Source organism: Aplidium turbinatum, chromosome 16, assembly GCF_918807975.1.
Source record: "Aplidium turbinatum chromosome 16, kaAplTurb1.1, whole genome shotgun sequence".
NCBI lineage: Eukaryota > Metazoa > Chordata > Ascidiacea > Aplousobranchia > Polyclinidae > Aplidium > Aplidium turbinatum.
The window spans coordinates 17,476,452-17,497,355 of NC_137487.1; the positions used below are offsets into that span (position 1 = coordinate 17,476,452).

General features: G+C 37.8%; 1 protein-coding gene across 1 annotated transcript in view; it reads right to left on the minus strand.

The window, feature by feature from the left end:
* The window catches only part of LOC145785273 (uncharacterized), a 66,010-nt gene that overhangs the window by 26,529 nt on the left and 18,577 nt on the right, over positions 1 to 20,904 (minus strand). Inside the window, exons 20-37 of the mRNA XM_082596950.1 lie at positions 19,970 to 20,119; positions 19,565 to 19,735; positions 17,146 to 17,337; positions 16,321 to 16,512; positions 15,568 to 15,759; positions 15,024 to 15,215; positions 13,403 to 13,594; positions 12,550 to 12,753; positions 10,610 to 10,758; positions 9,613 to 9,748; positions 8,925 to 9,049; positions 8,298 to 8,496; positions 7,208 to 7,364; positions 6,111 to 6,261; positions 3,366 to 3,705; positions 2,885 to 3,033; positions 942 to 1,077; positions 195 to 319 (exon numbers count right to left, since the gene is read on the minus strand). Coding sequence (XP_082453076.1) covers positions 195 to 319; positions 942 to 1,077; positions 2,885 to 3,033; positions 3,366 to 3,705; positions 6,111 to 6,261; positions 7,208 to 7,364; positions 8,298 to 8,496; positions 8,925 to 9,049; positions 9,613 to 9,748; positions 10,610 to 10,758; positions 12,550 to 12,753; positions 13,403 to 13,594; positions 15,024 to 15,215; positions 15,568 to 15,759; positions 16,321 to 16,512; positions 17,146 to 17,337; positions 19,565 to 19,735; positions 19,970 to 20,119 — 3,152 coding nt within the window. The remainder of the gene's footprint in view (positions 1 to 194; positions 320 to 941; positions 1,078 to 2,884; positions 3,034 to 3,365; positions 3,706 to 6,110; positions 6,262 to 7,207; positions 7,365 to 8,297; positions 8,497 to 8,924; positions 9,050 to 9,612; positions 9,749 to 10,609; positions 10,759 to 12,549; positions 12,754 to 13,402; positions 13,595 to 15,023; positions 15,216 to 15,567; positions 15,760 to 16,320; positions 16,513 to 17,145; positions 17,338 to 19,564; positions 19,736 to 19,969; positions 20,120 to 20,904) is intronic.

Genomic DNA, 20,904 nt, shown 5'->3' on the forward strand with positions numbered 1-20,904 from the left:
TGAAAACGTGTTGATTAATAAATAACTCGGTGTTGAAAATCTAGTTAGAATATGACCCAAGCTTATTTTTCCTGAAAAGTTGCCCAAAAATGGAACATCCTACAGTAACTGTTGATATGTCTCGATTACAAGTTTGTAGGATCATATGGCGAGCTATGATCAAACTATTTTCTAATAGGGGGCTGTAATCTCACCAATGCGACATCGTAGTCAAATGTTCTTGCAGAATATTGTGTGTGTCCGATTACCCGCTCGATTGCATATACTTGGACAGTGGATGGAAGTACATCAGATGGCTTTGTTGGACGACGATGTAAACCTGAGGAACAATGATATACTGATATAGCCTATAGTCAAGGAAACTGCGTTATTATTAGATTGATGATTTAGATATTATTGTTAGATTTAGTGTTGTATTGTCTTACTCAGACTGAAACTTGCAAGAGATATTATTGTAGAGATTAGTAAATGAAAATGAAGAGTAGCCTACTGAGTAGGCTAATTGTAAAAGAGGCAGTAGCATTGATAGGGAGATCCAGAGGACAGGTCTACTTTCAGACGATCTTAGGGTTGGATCTCTTCAAGGAACAGAGAAGTTAAAGAAAACGCGTATGTTTGTTACAGTGCATTTTTGCCGGTGTCTTGTTTTTGAGGCCCAGAAAGTATCATTGCTATCAAACGCAAATTTGCCTCTCGCAACGACTCTGAAAGTGGAAAACTCACATAATGTCAGTTTCAAAAATATCTACTTCAAAGGTCAGTCAAGCTGGATATTTTGATTTCCAACTTTTTGAAAACACTTTTTTTATTAAACATGAAGGACGTTTGGTAAACACAACTTTTTACTTTAAAAATTTTTGTTGGAGCTGTTTAACTGTCTTCAACTACGAGAGACTGTACAGTAAATTAGATTTCGTTTCTGTTTGTAGGTTTTTACCTACCAAGTGTTAAGCGAAAGTCCATGAACCACCGAGGATTTTGTTGATTAGAAATGTGTTCAAACATTTGCGATGCTGACAAAATCCATTTGTTGTTGATAATAGAACCTCCGCCGCGAACAGTGGATTGTCTGTAAGTCTAAAAAGTATAACAATAAGTAGTTAATTGAACAATAGGATTTTTTTTGCGACGTGAGAATTGCGGCTTTATAGTAAAAATAAACGCAGTTGTCATTATATGTTTTTTGGAGCAATTCACGTTTACTATTCATACATAAAGATTTATCTTTGGAAATGTTGGGATTGTATTAGTAAACTATTATATTTTCAATAAAATGTTATTAAATAAAAACGTTAGAAAGGTGTAAGTTTTATGCCAATAAACGCAAGATGCAAGATTATTTGGTTACATCTACATTGATGGCTCAACTATTTTGTATCTTGCCCATAAAACAAGCATTATAGTGTACCAGTGCCTGAGTTTTATGAATGTCGCTGAATGGAAATTAATCATTTTTCAAATGGCTCCGCTTGTAAGTTGCACGAAAATACAAAAGGAAAACTGTCGAAACCGAAATTTTATTCGGAACCTTCAGCGGAATTCTCGCAAACCACTTTTTTGGAGCAAGGCAGTTTCACTGTCGACAAGCAACGTCATCCCACCATCTTACAGTTGAACGCCAAGGGCATCATATCCAGATATATTTCGATAAAAACCGAGCTCTTCTTAATCTCTTTCACTGCACTTCTGCAGACAAGCTAGTAATTTTAGAGTACTCACTATGGCTGGGTCTACCCAAAGCATGAAGCATGGCCTTGCCACGTTTGTCTACAAGAACATAAACTAGATTCTTCTAAGTGTTTCTCCCTACGAGAAAATAGAATAGTCCGGCTTTGACCTTGCAATATACAACATTATCTATGTATACAAGCCACCATTTTCATGCTTAAATTCATCAGAACCCGGATTTTTCTCACCCAGCATTTGCGCTGGCAATTTCAACTACTAGCACAGTAACTCTGAATGAGGTTACAAGCAAACCAACCACAACGAGGAATATCTGACCACTTGAGCACCAACAACAACTTTGTCATTCTCTACAAACAGAAAGGTTCAAAATTTTCTGGTCTCGACGTTGGGCAGCGGGTATAAATCCTGGTATCGCCTTTGTAATCATAGCTTTTTTTCTGACAGATTTGCGCTGAAGAAGATTCCACGTTCCCAACATCGTCCCCTGCGACTAACTGAACAAACCACCAATGGTGGAACCACCAATGAAGCTTGGCGTGGTAGAAGAACTCTACAAGATTTCAAAGCTTTATCGACGTTGGTTTCCACTAAACCCGAATGCTTTTGCCAAGAAAGGCCTGGGTGCTGCGCAACCGTCTGCGCACTGCTGGTGTCAGATTATGTCGCTCCAAAATGCACAAATGATAGATGACATCACCACGATCAGTGAGCGCGACAAGAACATACCGCAGATCACATCATCAACAGCGATGTCTATCGTGCAACCAATTTTGTGCAAGGTCTACACGAAGTGGATGGACAATCAATGCATTGGCTGCTCGACATCTGTCCTAACATATAGCTCGAGACATCACCACCGCTCATGGGTAGTAAAAAGCAGAACCCCTCCACCCTTGGACAATAGAAAAGCAAAAAAGATTTAAGCTAACAAGGGTTATCAATAAAAAAATTCAATTTGTTCTTTTAGCATTTTCAGTCTTCAAAATAGACACCGAACCTGTTTCGTTATTCCAAGCTAGTTTCAATCTTCTCCTCTTGTCCAGTAGCCTACTCACTTTGAAATTTTATCACTCATAATTTGTTGTGTCGAATGACCTTTAAATTAATCTTAAACTGTAGAGAAAACATTTTATTTGACAATACTTAAGAAAGAATTTTAAGCATAAGTCTAAAACGTATTGCAGCTCAGCTTTACCGAGAAAATATCTGTTCCTCTCGTTACACTTATCAGAACTTGCCAAGGCCAAGCTCCTCGTTTGGCGTCTTCTCCTCCAGTTGCGCGTCGGACTCTCGCTCTGCTTCCTATGTTTCCCACGTCACCAGCTTGTCCACATTTACTGAAATCTGACAAAAATGTCAATGCTTTTGTAATACGCTTTAGTACCACAGTCACTAAATTGAAACCACTCATTGCGTTTCCAATGAAAACATGTTGTTTTTTTTGGTATAAATTACTGATGAAGATTAGATGCTGTTAAATTTCAAAAAATTTAAAAAGTAATGAAAACTATTTTCTACCTTAAACCAAAACTCAGACTAGTGACGTTGCACCTGTATGTTTATCATTGCATTGGCAAAGGTAAGGGATTGGAAATGCTATCTTATGTTTTATTGCATGCCAGTAAAACAACAAACATCTATAGTGAAGAATTTAATACTGATATGCAAAAACCTACCTTTGCAAACCGGGGGAGCACTAGACCATGTTGCATTATCAAGGCACGTTGAAACCGATTGGCCCTCGATTCCATATCCATCATTGCAAGAATAAACTAAACTACTGCCAACATCAGCAAAATCAGATGCGATAGATACCGATCCAAACTGGGGGGGCTTGGGAACAACGCAACGAAGTTGTATGTTTCGTTTGACCCATGGGATAAGATCAAGAAGATTAGCGAAGTAGCTGGGTATACTAGTTTCAACACCCTTTACTACAGCAGTTTGTGCGCATCCAACTCCCCAACTTATCAATCCAATTTGGATCCAACAGCTTCGGCCAGATTGAATAACGATCTAGTAAAAATGGCGGATGTTTTCTGTTGGTTGGTGTATATAGCCTACTAGATGAACATTATCGTTTCTAGCAGTACTTGCAACGTTCACCTGATGAATGCAAAAGTAAAAGGAGAAACATGCAAGTTGCCATATTGCTTCACTGACGTTTTGCGTGCCATGATAATGCGCATCCTCAGAGCGAATACCATACAAAATAAAATTAACAAAGTTGTATACTGCAGTGCTGCTGACGGTAAGAGACAAAAGTGAAACAGGCATTCTTTCAAATAGACACTAAGAGATGTGCATTGTGCAAGGGGTTGTTTTCTACGTTGAATAGCATAAAAAAACACTTTATCCGGTTCAGTTCTTTACTAGATCGGGGCCAGATAAAGTGGCTGTCTAGGTAAAGGCTGATTTAACATAAGACCTATGTTGAGACTTAGGAAAGGGGCTAGGGATGCTTCGATCTGGTAAAGGTCCTTTTTCGGCTGGTTCTTTTGGGTTGAACAGCAACTGGATACTAGTGGCTGATACCCATGATGCAAGCGTTATGCCGTCTGCGTTTTAATGGCGGTAGCCCCAGGTTGTGCCGTAGGAATTGAAGTCATCGGCATACATGCATGGTGGAGATGTGCCTGAGATCACAGATGTGCCTTCAATTTAAGTGGGTGCCCATTCAACTTCACTGTCAGAGTTAGATGAAGCAATTGGTTTCCACTTAGCAGAGTTCCTCACATACTGTATGTGGCTATTCGATGAATGTTGCTATTAGTGCAAGCTGCCAAGGTAGATTCACTGATGTTTGACTTCGATATTTCCTTACTGTGGGTTTCTTGTGGGAAGATTGCTGTTACGTTATGCTCTTGTGTTAGCTGTTTCAAGATGTTGCATTTGGCTTTCGTAAGGCCTTCCACGTTTAGCTGCAACAATGTTACTCCAACCCTTACGACAGGTGGAACTGACTGCACTGAAAAATGCGCTTGCTTAGGATCAGGTGGATGAGTTCCTTTCGTTGGACACCGGGGCCGAAGGTTGATTGTTTTACCGCTCCGGGTACTCTGTGAGTTGCGGTCTCTGGTTGGTGCCATTCGCTTTAAAAACTTGAAATACCAGGACTCATCACGAGGAGGTTGGCAACTTGAGTCCCTTGAGCCAACTTGAGTCAAGTTCCCTTGAGTCAACTTGAGTCGCTTCACCTTGAGTCACCTTGTTCCTTGCTCAATCGCTTGCAAACTGGGGTGGGTTGTTTCAATAGCAACATGTTTCAATGGGGACTCGCCGACTCACCATCTTGTGCATGCGGCTCAGGTTCTCAAACTGCATACTAAATTATCTACCAACGTCCTGTGTACCGACTTCAGGATAAATATGTTGATCTAACAACGCTCGATGAACACACACTGCATTGGATGGTGTGCCTAGATTTAATAACAGGACCTGCAGCGATCTCAAAAGCAAGAAGAAGCAGTTGAGAATATTCTAGATGAAATAGAATTACGTGGACGTTTTCTACTTTGCCAAACTAGGCATGAAGCCTGTCACACAGAATAATAAAGATTTACATGGTTTCAGCAGAGATTTCGCACATCTCGTGGTCATTATTTGAAATAATATATGTTCTACTTTTTTTCTGGCCTTCAACGGTATACTGCAGCATATAACTGCGTCAGTTTAATTTGTACAATATGTTATTCGCTCTGAGGATGCCCAAAGTCATGGAGGGCGAAACGTCAGTGAAGCAATATGGCAGCTTGTATGTTTCTGCTTTTACTTTCGTGTTCATCAGATGCATGTTGTAACTACTGCTTGAAATGATAATCCTGATAAAAACCTAAACTTTTCAGTATTTAGCTGAACTCGATTAAATAATTATTGTCTTGCCAGATTCCAGGCGAAGTTATATAAGTTTTTCACTCCTGTTGTAGAGTGAGTGTAACAAAAAGGTTATTGCAATCCTTAAGAAAGGAAGCACTGTCATACACTTACTGTAAGCCTTAATAAATTCTATTTAAGTTAATTATTATTATTGATATTGACTTTATGAATTATTATTATGTATTTATTATTAATGTTTAATTATAAATTTTTATTTAATTTATTATAAATTCTGCTGTAAGTCTATATAGATTCTGTTTGAATAAGTTTTGATGATTCTAATAAGGTGAAACAGGCTGTGGTTTTTAGAGAGTAATTAATTTTAAATTTGCTGAAAAATAACATAGCTTCAGATTTGAACACGGTAGCCTAAAGTAAATGTTATGAGGTAACTTTACCATTGTTGATAGAAGTGTAACCTAGTTTTGAAAAAAAAAAAAAGAATAAACCGAATCCAGATTTTTAAGGAAAATAATTCATTCTCCTGAAACCCTGTGGGCTACGTACAAAGCCTACGTTCTTGATTGCATAAGTAGATTGCATACCTTTCTCATCAAAGGGCTACCACTATCCCCTTGACATGTATCTATGCTTCCTGGTTCACTTCCAGTATTGCTAGCGCATAACATTCTGTCAGTATAAGGAATGGGTGGTCTGCCTTTCCAATCTATATGTTCATCAGAAAAATTTCGGCAGCTGAAAGTATTTAGAAAAACGAATTAATCAGAGCCCAAGAAAAAGACTAAGACCACATGGAAAAAAGGTCTCCAAACGCCGAGACTTGTGACCTCTGTGAGTAGAAAACAGGCCAACTTTTCTACAGTCGGCCTGATACCAACACCACCTGGCCACGCATACAACATCTCAACGTTAGCTTACACATTGGCCTACACAGTATTTCTGAAGTTATACAAACGAACTACTCATGGCAATGGTAAACAATATTAAAATCATTCTACCATTCTAGTCCACCATTTATTTCTCAACTAATCCCGACTATAACTTTGTAAGCGTTAAGATTTACCAACTGTCCAACAATTGCTACTCAGCATTACAACTCCACAGCGTTCTCGTCACTGGAAAGTGGAAGAGGTTTCAATTTATGGTCCTTCCAATTTGTCACAGAGTTGTTTTGTTTGTCAGCTATGCTGAACAGAAATTGAGGGGCTGGTTCCGATGGATTGTCTAAACTTCAGTCAATCGAGAGAATGTTCAAGAGGGTATAGGCCTTTGAGTAAGGAGATTATTTGGTTCTAGTGCTATTCAACCGAGAAACAGAGTGGCTTCTTTGTAATGAAGCGAAACTCAGTAGGTTAAATACCATAAGGAATATGACGGTTGTCCAATGGTCCAAGACACATACATCCGGCCATAGTGGGCCTGGCGCCGTTGAGGGTAGTGTCGAGTGAGCACTGTTGCATCAAACTGGTGCACAATACTCTGTTGAGAAATAGACAAAGGCCAAGGCGGCTATGTGCAGTGTATAAACTCTTGCTTTTCTGGCTGGAACTTTTCAAACGCTTTAGTAATGCAATACATCAATTTTCTACAAGTCTTACATCTAATTCGTTTGTTGACAATTGCCACTTTTATTCATAGCAAACATCTTGCAAAACATGATCTAAACTACAATATATCTTACTACTGGTCATCTTGAATATTGAGAGCGACTTGTTGCAGATTCTTAGGCAGCTTAATTTTTGGATTGAAACTGACGAATTCTTGTGGTTCTGTGCTTCCAAATCCGATTGCCGTAGCCGGGAGTCTCGATCTGGCTTCATTTGGATTGAGGATATTTCCTGTAAATATAAATGTCACTACAAATTTGATTTTCAATCAACAAATTGTTAAAACGAATTTTTAAATTTCCTCATGAAAACTAACGTGTACATTCCATGTTATCAGAACTTTTCAGGTATATTTGTATTTATATTATCTGACCTATGTCATCCACTATACGTCAGCTACTTAAATCTTTAGTCTTTTTGTCTATGGCTATAAGGATTTTTGGAAAGTGTGTTCTACGTTTTGCTTCCTGCAGCACATCAACAGTTCAACGCACCAAAGTATTCCAGACTCTACACGGAACAATGACTTGCTATGCCAACATTCTTTTAAACTGTTGCTTGTCAATAAATTTTCAATTGAAACCGCCACGTCGGACAAACTACAGCAAGATAGAAATCAGTCAAGTAGTTGGATCAACTATTTTGCTTTCACTTTTAAAATTGAACTTTCACGTCGGCTTAATAATTTATAGAAGACCAAGTAGCGTACAAGGTGCAGCATTGCAAATCAGTAAATCACACATATGAACCAACTCTGTAAATTATCATGATTAGTTGTTATTTGCCGAAGTAACTTGCTACAAGTTGTTATTTTAAGAGTCTCCTTCAAGTCAGCAGTTGAGAATTGAGCAAATAGCAGTTGAAAAAGACGTGACAACTAAACTAGCAACATTTCAGCAAGTGGTTGAAGTTGACATGTGATCGAACTGAGCAAGCCAAAACTTGGCATATCACAAGTTAGCAAATTCAGCTTAGCAAGCGATAACCAAGTAAGTCCTATAATTATGTAAGCACGTCACTCTCATTTGCTGACTTGAATGACAGTATCTGAAATGGTAGGCCTAGTTGTAATTGAAGTTGCTGAATTGAAACACTTGTTAAGTTGTCGCATGCTGAGTGATCTGACGACCTCATTTTCCTGCTCACATTTACAGACTTTATTACCTTCAATTCTACATTTTGTCTCTTCAGATAGATTTCCACCAATTAACCCGTTCCTTTTCAAATATTCATTAATACATGTATCTTCCATACAAGGCAGACATATGGGTCTCACATACCCCGAAAATTGTATGATGTGATGACCATCTACTATAGGAACAAATTCAGTTCGTTGTTGGCGGTATGGTTGTCCAACACGAATCTAAAACGTAAGCTCAGTTATAACTTTTTTTTAATTTACAAAGGGAAAATATGAAAGACAAAAATTAATTTGGGCATAAGTTAATTTTCAGTAGATTTAAAGATACTTCGTGATTTTGAATTTTAACTTGCTACACAAAGGACTGATTATGCCATTATCACTGGAGATCAATTGAAACAGTTTTGATAAACCAAATTAGTAAAAACTTGCAAACTGTGTGACTAACTGGATACCAAACTATTTCCAAAAATAAAGAAACTCATGGATGTAATCCACAATCAGTTGAAAGTCAAATCGTTCTAACACGACAAGATGCCCGCATAATATAAATTGAAACAGTTTTAATAAACCGAAATCTCAAAGTTGCCTCAAATAAAGTTAAACAAATCCGGTAGCAATTTCTCACAATCAAAAGCTTAAAGCATTACCAGTGCAATGTCGTAATCAAAGGTCTCGGCATCATATGACTCATGTATAATTATATCTGCCGTCTGGAACACTTGGACGAAGAAGGGTAGACGGTCGGTTGGGCGGGCGGGTAGCTCTCCTATTCCTAAAATACCAAAAGTATGCTCACAAAAAAAAAATGATTTGCTATTGTCTATTGGCGCTATACGGTACCGAATTCGAACATGGTAGCACAATTCAAAGCCGATGATTCAAAAACGAGAGGTTAAGGTTAGGGTTAGGGTACTAGAGGTCACCATGGGCTAGGGTTAAGGGTTAGGGTTATTGTCTTTATCGTAAATAAATTATCGGCTTTGAATTGACCGCTTTTAAATTGACCGCTTTTGAATTGACCGCTTTGAATTGACCGCTTTGAATTGACCGCTTTGAATCGACCGCTTTGAATCGACCGCTTTGAATTGACCGCTTTGAATTGCCGGCTTTGAATTGCCGGCTTTGAATTGACGCATTACCATTCGAACATGTGTAGAACCACTCACTGCCGTGGCGGCACAGATAGCAGCTGATGTTGATGGGACCTGGCTCAGCAAAGGTTAGGAACTGGATGATTCAAAAGAAGTGTAGACCATTAATAGTTGCAAGGAAAGAATCCGCCACTCGTCTAATGAGGACAAAACTGAAATCGGTAAAGTTAATATATCAACGTACCCAGTGTTACCAAAAAATTTTTTTTCCAAAGATGATCGCTCATATCTTCACTGTGGAATAAGTGTGCAACCGTTAATATCCAGGCGGTATTGACCACGCTTCCACCTCCATATATACCATCATCTTTACCGTACACCTGCAAAGAAGCAATGATAAACGCAATACAACTCTTCTCTATAGTTCTGTTCAGAAACATCAAAAGCAGATTGACACATTTGAAAAAAGTGAGGACAGTTTGACTGTTGACATTAGACAAAGACAAGTTTCCTTTCTGTTCTTTGTAGCCTACTGTAGTTAGCGTCATTCAAAACAACATAAACTCAAACTTTTACATCTTCAATGTCAAAATTTGAAAACATTTTAATCAACAATAGACTCTGGTGACGGCAAGTATCTGTTTCAACCGATTGTTACGTAACAGAAGAAGATCGTGGAACAGTTTCTAAGCTATTGATTATATTATACATGTATTATTATATTTCAAACACCAGAGATGTATATCTTATATGAAGAGGGTTCCACAGAGCCGTCAACATTATTTAAAGCACTTAGGCCTATGGGCCTACTAGTCTAGCGACCATGCGCAACGATGCAATTAATTGATATAAGAACTGGTCAAATACGTTATAACAGAATCGGGGGAATACTACAAGGCTTACCGAATCCCCGTACGATTGTGTCTACTTATTACCATTCTTGGTACATTGTCATAGAATTGGCTGCCGATGACAGTTTGTTTCTTATTGGCACGAACTTAACTGGCTATTGGGAATGATTCAAAGCAAAAACAATGGTTTCTGTAACATTAGCGAAATGGTTTCTAGGTTATGACTATCAAGTCTCAACAATTTATGTCTTCTATTCCATTGAAAAGGATCAAATCCCATTGATATTCAGTATGGTATTGAAAATAGCGTGTGTTCAACTTGACTTGTACGTAAACTATAAGAAAATCTACAGTGGTATCAAGCTAGTAAAATAATCTGAGTTGCCGTACCTGAAGTACATTAACACTTCGCCTAGATATTAAGGCGTGCCAGGGCCAAGCTCCAAGAGTAGCATTGGTGCCGCCTATTGCTCTTCGAGCTCTTACAGAATTGTTTTTTCTACTTGCAGTATCGCCAGCTACTCCGCATGTGTTGTAGTCTATATAACATTTAGATAAATCAATATATCTCTAAGAAACAAAATAATATGTCAATAAATATACATTAGGCTACATGTCTGTTTGCAGTTTTAGCAACCGCAATTTGAATCATGGAAGTCGTTGGTTTGCATACACTAACATCTCGTCAAATTTCGCAAACAAAAGTAAGATGCAATATTTTGTTAAAAGCAAACTACTTTTGCTGAAGCATGATCAAGTTGTTATGAATTAAAAGTGCTTGAAAAAATTAGCCAAAGCAAATTTTCGCTTAAAAGCTTAAATAGAAATAAAATGAAAGAAAAGACTAGACAAACAAAATTATAAAATACTCTGCATTTGGTCTGAAACACACTGAATAGTAAATCTTGGCTAAATCAACCTAAGCGTTTGCATTTCACCACGCTTTCTTTGTTTTAAAATTCTCTCATGCTTTGCAAATTATTTCCATGGCATAGCGAACGAAATGGCTGCGATTTTGAAATAAAGATGACAAAATAACTTTATGTCGAAATAAAATATCTTTATTTTTATTTTTTCAATATAATTAATTCCACATCATCAAATCTCATTACAACTAAGTCAAGTTGGTCCATTTAACATTAAACAGCGAGATCCCAATAAAGAGTGAAAGCTGTAGCTTACTGAAAAATATAGATTTAGCACTAGTGAACAATACTCCGAGTAATTATGCGGGTGGTCTCCTTTGGCCGGTTGTAGCTCAGTCATACATCAAACTGCCCCACCACGGCGCGCAGGAAGGGATAGATTTAGAAATTCTAATGCGACGTTTTGGCCAAGTTTCTATTTGTTTTACTTCTTCGTTTTGTTGCTCTGGCTACATTGCTACAAAATTACGTCATCTTTAACTATCTTAGTTTGAAGAAAAGCTAAAACGGCGATAAAAAATAGATGGAAGGATGACGAGTGCCCAGTTGGTAAGGGACAAGCTGCTCCACAACTTTAATCTTGCTTGTTGTGTAGCTTTCCATGTTGAGCTGCATGATGGTGGGGCAGATGAACTTGTCCATTGCCCCCTGCAGCTGTGCCTGGTGGAGGCTCTTTGTAGACAAGTTTCATTTCTCATCTGCTAGGATGCAGCTGTTACTGACAGGATGGAGCACGAAGAGCCACTTGTAGGTCCATCAACAAAAGTAGATCGCTGACGTAAAACAAAATCGTAACAAACAACAAAGCATCAAACAAAGTTGAAAATATTAACCTCAGATGGAGGGATTTGACCCTCTATCCCTGCCCCTTTTTGCGTACGTAACTACGCAGCGACCCACACAACAAATCAACCGTTTGTTTCAAAAAACAACAAAAAACAGTTGATTTTTTGTCTGTGGCTGTATGAAGCTTTTATGTATTTACTGTCAGACCATGGCCGCCTAGAAATGGCCACATATATCTCTAGGTAGCCATGGTCAGACCAATAATTCTGTGAAACAGTCTGAAAACGAAATAAAAAATGTTGTATATTTTTGATGTTGTAACTGCCACGTGAAGTCATCCAGCCTATTCTCTTATCAAAACTTTGGCCAACATCACAGTTTTGGTTTGAATATAAGCACATTGATCATAAAATCTAAAACGGAAAATCTTTTACAGAGCCTATAGAGAGAAATACAATTTGTAAAAACAATAAACAAGTGGAAACTAAATCAAATAACATCGACCAGCGTTAAAAAAACGTAAAAATAACCCCAAAATAAAACGAAATATTATGACAGGTGTCAATTGATAGACAGATTTCTTTGAGAACCACACTCTCTAGGTTAAGCAAAACTTACCTATGCACTCAGGAATCTCTGTAGTAGACCACAACGTTACTCCATTTCTTCTTTGACAAGTGATTCGGAAACTTTTGGCTGATGTTGCAGCCATTCCGTAACCGTCTCTGCAGCGATATGTTACACTGGCACCAAGAGGAACAAATGCTTTTGAAGTTGACACAGTGCCAAATTGAGAAGGACGGATCACTTCACAACGTGACTCTGTAAGTAACAGAATTGTGGTAAAATATTACTACAGTTCAACCAAACTCTTAGACAAACGGTGCTGGGATCTGGTCTGCATGTTAGATAGTTTTGCTCAAAAGTTGCATGTCATCGTAAGTAAAACAAACCTCTGTTATTACTTTTACAATGTTGCCGTGCATTATCACCAATTTGAACGTATTTTGAATGATGTTTCCTTTATAATTGGCTCTCACTCCTTTCAGTTATTGCATCTGGAGTTTCATAACGGAAAGACAGTCTTATCCGTTTCTTTTTTTGACTTTGTTTATGTAAAATTAGTTGTGTAATTTTAATTATTTATGTAGAACATCAGTCAGCTGGTTACTTGATAAGGGCTAACATGAGTATAGCCGAAAACGTTTGTAACTTTTAGTTTATTTCTTTTTTATTATATTACGTTAAATACCGTGTGGTTGTTAAGTTCTATTTGTTAGTTGCTGACATAGAAAACACACATAAGATCAAAACATTTTCCAACGAAGCAGTTTTTCAACTGACACTGAATAGTTTTGTATCAATTTCCAAAGAAACGGGTAATCTGTTGTTTGTAGTGTAGGCTGCAGGCATTCGATACCAACACAGCGTTGTTGGCTGCATGGCCACTAATTTTATAGAAAGGTCTTACCTCTGCATTGTGGAGTTGTCTTGCTCCATTGCTTATTTGCCAAGCATCTAACAGTCAAAGTCATCGAGGGTTGATCGACCATCTCATAACCACGGTTGCAGGAATACGTTATGGCTCTACCTACAGGAAGGGAACTTGCTCGAGATGATACTGATCCAAATGCAGGTGGTTTTGGAACGATGCAACGAATTGCTATTAACCAAAATAAGAACTGAGACAGCTTTGCTTTAATTAATGTGCAAAATTTATAAACACCTAAAAAAGTGAAGCAAAAAGTCAAGCAATGAGATGAAATAATTGCCTTCCATGCTCTTCCGACCAGAAAAAGATCAGATAAAAAGGACTCCTAAAAGTGATAATAATCATAATGATTAAAGAACTCTGGTGAAACTAACCCAACTGATGCTGTCTGTTCTAATCCCTAAATATCTAATAATTTCTGACTGAGCCAAACCAATCACATCAAGAATTGTGCCCCATCGTCGACCCCTTTTGATAACGCATCGATCAACTTTTTTCTTAGTTTTTTCAAAAACTTATGTTTGAAGTTTATCTCACATTTTCACCACTTTTAAATGTCTTAATTGAAAGTATTAGTTTTCACTTTTATGGCAGTCTTTTTAAGAAATCTGAAACGAAACAGCAAAAATTTGTGAAATCAAATAACCAATGTCCAAATCATCACTTCTGATGAATAATGATTGAAAATAAGATTCTGAAAGTTGTACCATGATCATTCACAGATGTGGGACGAAGCGCGCTACTTTTTTAGTAGCAATAGCGGTAGCCGTAGCCGCAGCCGTAGCCGCGCTACATGTTAGTTTAGAGTAGCGGTACAGACGCTGCATTTGCTTTAGTTGTACCTGCTATTTCCCAATTTAGTGGGAAATATGAATCGTCTTTAGAGAATGTTGATGGAAACATTAAAGAAAAATGAAGTTTCACCTAGAAATTGTTTTCCATGACTTTTTTAGACACTCTTTGAAATAAATTGACAAAATTGGTTGTATAAATATTATTTTTTAACTTCATAATAATTATTTAAGTATATTTTGGGGACATCAATTTCCTGTTTTTGGAAAGGGCCGGCGAAGCAAACATCACTCCCATTGACTATGCAGTGAAAATCGTCAAAGTTTTCAAAATGTGTTCATCCAACCAGCGAGCCTTTTTGAAAAGTTATATTATGTTATAAAATGTTGTTATAGATAAAGGGTGATTTACGAATCTTGCACGAATGTTATTCTGCAAGATATTGGCCAATCGTTAATCTGAAGACTTGGTTTGTCTAGTGGACTTTTCATAGTTTGCTACTATTTGCAAAACTACAATTCAAACAATTGTTAATTTTAATGCAACTTAACTGATTGATTTATGTGTAAACAACATTTCCACTAGGCCACTGCAGAAGTCAACGGAAGCCATATTTATGTTTAATTGGTGGCATGTTGTGCTTTTACTGTATAGAAAGATCTTATCTCTGCATTGTGGGATTGCATTGGACCATTTGCTATTTCGAAAGTGACTTTCAACCGACCAGGAGGTGCATTTACCATCTCATAACCAAAATTGCAAGAATATGAAATATCAAGAATATGAAATTTCCATAGAAATATCTTACCTCTGCATTGTGGAACTCCATTGGACCACTGTTTACTTCTAAGACAAGTAACAATCAAACGTCCTGATGGTTGATTAACCATCTCATAGACAGAATTGCAGGAATATGTTACTGCTTCTCCGAGAAGAAAGGATTCTTTTTGAGGAGATACTGATCCGAATTCCGGAGGCTGAGGTGCTTTGCAACGAATCTCTATAAAACAAAGTGAGGTTTAATTAAAAAAGGTATCCTCAGAATATTATTTTCTTTACAAAATAGCCTACTATAGGCTACACCAGGGGTTTTTAACAAGAAGTGCAGGTACCACCTAGGGAGTGCGTGGATGTTGTATGGGTAACGTTAGTTATAACATGATGTAAGAAGCTATACTTGTTTAAAAATAATTTTAACCAACTTTTTAAAATGTCGGTGACAATTATTTTTTCAGTCATTCTAGGATGAGGTGTGAGAACTGGTTGACGATTTCAAGATGGTGCCAACAAGAAAAAAAAGATAAGAACAACTGCTGTAGATACTGAAAAATAGTTCAGAAAAACTGAAAAACCTCTGCACGTTGGAGTTTCATCCGACCAATCTCCATTGCCTCCACATTGAACTGTTAAACTTCTTGATGACCTTCCTACAATCTCGTATTGGGAATTACAAGTGAATGTGATACTTTCTCCAAACAAAACAAATCTCTCATTTGATGATATTGTTCCAAATCTCGGGGCTCTAGGAACAAGGCACCGTTGCTCTGCAATAACATCGTGTGTTGTTTCAGTTATTGTGATTTATTAAACGATCGTTAGATCCATAAGGAATGGGCCTATTGCATCAATTAACACATAAACATCAAAGTAACAACTCTCATGCATATCATTTAAACCTTACCTCTAACCCTAATTCAAGCATAAATGTAGCCTTTGTGTCAAAATATTATGTAAATATATATTATGCCTAACGATCAAGTAATTCTTTAGTGATCGATAGTAACCAGATCAACTATGGCGTTTTCACCACATATTGACTATGTATTGTAACGTTTACACAGATAAACAAAGACCTCAAGAAGATATTTCTTTTTCTTTGTGTACCACGCCTGTTCTAGCCTTTGGCGTTCATCAAAAGTTCTTTTCATTTATCTCGGTATTTGATTGGATTAAAAGTTGTTGTGGTTGCAACGTAAAAATGATCCTTGAAGTTATTGAGGAACGTACCTCGTAGAACCCCTTATGAACACTACTGATCGGATTGGTCCACGCAGAGTTTTGTTCTTACTATAATTTAGGTAATGTTGTTTGCACAACAATCCTACCTCTGCATTGTGGAGTATCATTGGACCATTCACCATTTCTAAGGCATGCAACAGTTAAACGACCCGACGCTTGGCTGACCATTTCATATCCAGTGTTACAAGAATAAGTTATGATTTCACCCACAAGGACCCATTGCTCTTGCGTTGACACTGATCCAAATTCAGGTGGGTCAGGAACTCTACAACGAATTTCTGTAAAGCAACACAAAGTATACTGTAACATTTCAGAGAATGTTTTTACTTGGACACGTTTTTCACAGTTGAGTGTTGATGCTATAAAGCGTCGCTTTTCTCAGATTTTGTCTAAAAGCAATACAGTAGATAGCTCTGAATTGTCTCCAGAAAACTATTTTTTAAAATTGTTTGCTTTAAAAAGAATATAATTTACTCGGGTCTGTACAACTCTTCAGACTACATCATATCATCCAACACTGCATTAATATATGGCATTGAAAAAAGCAAAAAAGCAAGAAGCCCGACATTTAGTCTAACACAGAGGGGAAAATCGCAAAGTGGTGACCATGGTGGTCTGTATCAAATAAGCAAAGCTAAGAACAGTAGGTTCACGCCTCGAGGGTCTATCACAGTAATCTGCCTAGGTAGCTATCTGAGAATAGAATTTTGGCTTGGCAGAGTGCTGTGGTAGACCCTCAAGCCGTGAACCTTGTGTTTTTTAGCTTTATTCTTCATCTTCTATCTGTTTTTTTTTAGCAGAAAATCTAAATCTTACCGAGCCAAACGTTACAACTTGCATTAGTTGCAACAGCTGATGGGTGCCACCTCACTTGTTTTCTTACAAGTCAGCATTGCAGTGACGATACAAACCTCTGCAAGTTGGAATTTCATCCGACCAATCTCCATTTTCTCCACATGCAACTGTCAAACTTCTGGAGGACCTTCCTACAATCTCGTATTGGGGATTACAAGTGAATGTGATACTTTCTCCAAACAAAACAAATCTCTCATTTGTTGATATTGTTCCAAATCTCGGGGCTCTAGGAACAAGGCACCGTTGCTCTGAAAAGAAACATATTGATTATTTTATTTCAAAAGGCGGTATTGTGTTTTGTGTCGTAGCTCTACCTTTTAGGTTATTTGCTGAACATAATATAATTAAAACACATAGGCTATTGCCTTGTAGCCTACTAGTAGTCTTTATTCGAAACCAAATCTGAGACGAAAGAAAAAATTTCATTGCAACCTGCTTTTATGAGGTTGATGAGACAAGGAAACCAATTCTTTCTCCATCACGTTTGTTTTAAAAACACGTTTTCAACATAAATTATTTTGTAAACAATGCTGAGTATTGAATGCTTGTTGCCTTTAAAGTCAATAGGTTTGATTATAAATGCTTTTACTGTTGCAATTTGTTGTCAGAAAACATTTTTAGTATTTTGTCTGTTTTCTGAAAAAGACGATCACAAACCAATTCTTTCTCCATCACGTTTGTTTTAAAAACACGTTTTCAACATAAATTGTTTTGTAAACAATGCTGAGTATTGAATGCTTGTTGCCTTTAAAGTCAATAGGTTTGATTATAAATGCTTTTACTGTTGCTATTTGTTGTCAGAAAACATTTTTAGTATTTTGTCTGTTTTCTGAAAACGACGATCACAAAACCAAAAGATTGCTCATTCCTTTAAGGTTTGGGTTAGGGCAGGGGTCACCAAACTTTTTTCTCTGTGGGCCGGATTGCTGCGAGATTAACAGCTGCCGGCCGGATGCAAATTACAAAAAGATATAGCCTACAACTATTTAGAATCTCCAATGACTTGAATTGAGCACAATAAATAACAGTCAGCGGTGGAATAACATTACAGGCCCGTAGCCAGCCGGGGGCCAGGGGGGCCTCGCCCCCCCTTGAAAAAAAATTGCCTCCCTGGCAAAATCCCAACATTCTCGAGCAACAGCTAGAATTATGATTTTTCCCATCTTTCCCGTTGCAGAGCTCCAACCTAGGCCCAATTAACTTGCAGCAGATATTGCTACATTTGGATCTAGCACTGCCGTTTGTGAGTGTGGATTCGCAGTGTTAACAAGGGTTGACGCTCCCACTAGACTAGACGGAGCATGTTACAACCAAGACAGACATGTTACAACCAACTTGGTGCTTATGGCCTTTGAACATTCTGTATCGAAAACTATTGATTTAGACTTGTTTGTGAGATGGTTTGCATCCAAACATCCGCGACTGCAATTGCAATAGAGTAGCTCACGGGTGTATAGGCGGAGTTTAATCATATATATCAAAATTCTCGGCACTAGCTTCTTCGAGCCAGTTAAAGTTTTTGCTCATAACAAGTACCGCTATTTATACAAGTCAACAATTGCTGTGTTATGTTGGTCATTGTAAAATGGTTGCAGTGATTTAACCAGCGGAAAAATAAGAGACCAGTGTTGGTCTTAACACTAATCTGATAGATTGCAATTTTTGTGGATACCGGTATTTAAGAGGTTAAAATACCAAAATCATTTAAATTTTTTCGGCCCCCCTAAAAAAAAGTTGGCCCCCTTGCTCTGCGGTCTGGCTACGGCCATGAATAGCAAAGTTGTGATGAAAATCGAAAGGTTGTTGAAAAAGCTAATTTATCCCCTGCTGTGATACGCTACATGGCATCGTGCTCTTGAAAAAACATTACATCTTTCCAAATTTTGCCTAGCTAGGCTGTCCCCATTTTTGGTGGCCTAATGATAAACAGCAACGTCATTCCTTTACAAAAAATTTGGTAACTTTTTCCTTAACAGTTGTAGTGCAGCTGTTATTTTCGCAGCACGTTGCGGGCCGGATGAAATCAGTTCGCGGGCCAGTTCCGGCCCGCGGGCCGTAGTTTGGTGACCCCTGGGTTAGGGTAAAGTTTGGGTTACCAAATCCACAATGTTAAGCCCAAGCCCCAAATGTGTGTTCTACTTTGTGTCAGGTCAATTTTGTTTTTATTTCTGACTAGTACAAAAACACAATATATGCCAAACATAACAGAGGTCTACAAAAAGGTAGAAGCGACAAAACGTATACGTCATGATGTGCTTGATATCGATTCAGAATAGTCAGTTTAAAGCATAAAATATCACTTAGTCAGACACAATTTTTGACCAATTAAAATTTACTTTTACCATGCAATGCTCACTCGCCAAACAATCACATGTATTGTAGTTTTAGTTTTCTTGATGGAAGATAGGAAAATGTACTTTTACGGTACGGTAACTGCATGAGTGCAAAAAACACAAAATCAAATTTAATGCTTACGGCGACAAGTAGGTGCTTCTCCAGTGAATTTCTTGTCGGATCTGCAAGTTCTTTGGTTTGATCCTACTAAAACATATCCTCTGTTGCAAGTGTAGGTTATGGTACTTTTATAGATCAGGCTACCAGCGATGACTCCGTTTTCAAATGTCTCTGAATTGTCGCACCTTAAATCTGAACATAATGACTGATTAATACAAAATCGGATGAGCCAACAGCCCTCCATACAAGCAGGGGGATTCGCATTTAAATGTATTGATTTCAAATGCTACTATGAGATAATAATAAGCTAGATCAATTTCACCAGCAGTAGAAAAAGTTATAGGGGTTTGAACAAACGAAAATAGAAAAGCTGCAATCTAAGTGCAACTTGTTGTGAAAAGTCAAAATCAATGAAAAAATACTCACCTGGATTAATGCATGACATTCCACATACGTCATCACATATACATTCTTTTGATGATCTTCCACAATCGGTCTTAGTCTGGCAGCGCTTCTTGCATTTTCTACCGGGCGGAAGGTTAGCGGGATTACGCTCTTGACATTCTTCGTCTAACTCTAAAACGTGATTATACATTACAACTAAACAATTGAACGTGGTTGTACACAATAGTTGCTGAAATTCGAATGTGGGAAGGTAAGTTGAGTGTTGGTTGATTTTAATCTTTATCCTCGGACTGACAAATCATCTGATAGGTTATTCCATGACAATGTTGTATAGTTGTAGAGGAATTGAACCACTGACGCAGGCCCAGTTACCGAGAGTGGCAGAAAAAAGTTTCCGATTGTCGAATTCTATCTGCTAGATTAGGTGCCTTTGAACAAAAAGCAGTCTTGAAATGCATTGCTCAAGCGCACATTGAGGATTTTCGTGCACAAGGTCGGAATTTGACCTTGGTTCAAAACTTCTACAAGTATGCGAAACTACCCGGAATAACCTATCACAGGCTTTGTCAGCCCGAGGATAAAGTTTCAAAACCAAACCAAGGTGAGCAGGATTTTTAACAAGCAGTTTTTGCTGAGAGTCGACACAAAATGGCATGTCTGGTACACGAAACGTTATATGCCACGTCATCACACCGCTAACCCTTACAAAAATAACGCGAAAATCCTTTCCAAGTCAAATCAACCCAAAAAAAGATCTGTAGGCTACAGTCATTTTAAATGGAGAGTGTAGGTGTACATTGCTGTTACGGACAATCGTTTCCCAAATCAAACGTCACATAAAACCGTTAAGGTCTTCTTAACCTGTTGTCTTACGTCATGGAATATTGCTAAAAAATGAGCAGAGATTTCATCATCCTTTTGTAACACCTGTGAAATATTTCATCATCTTTTTTAAC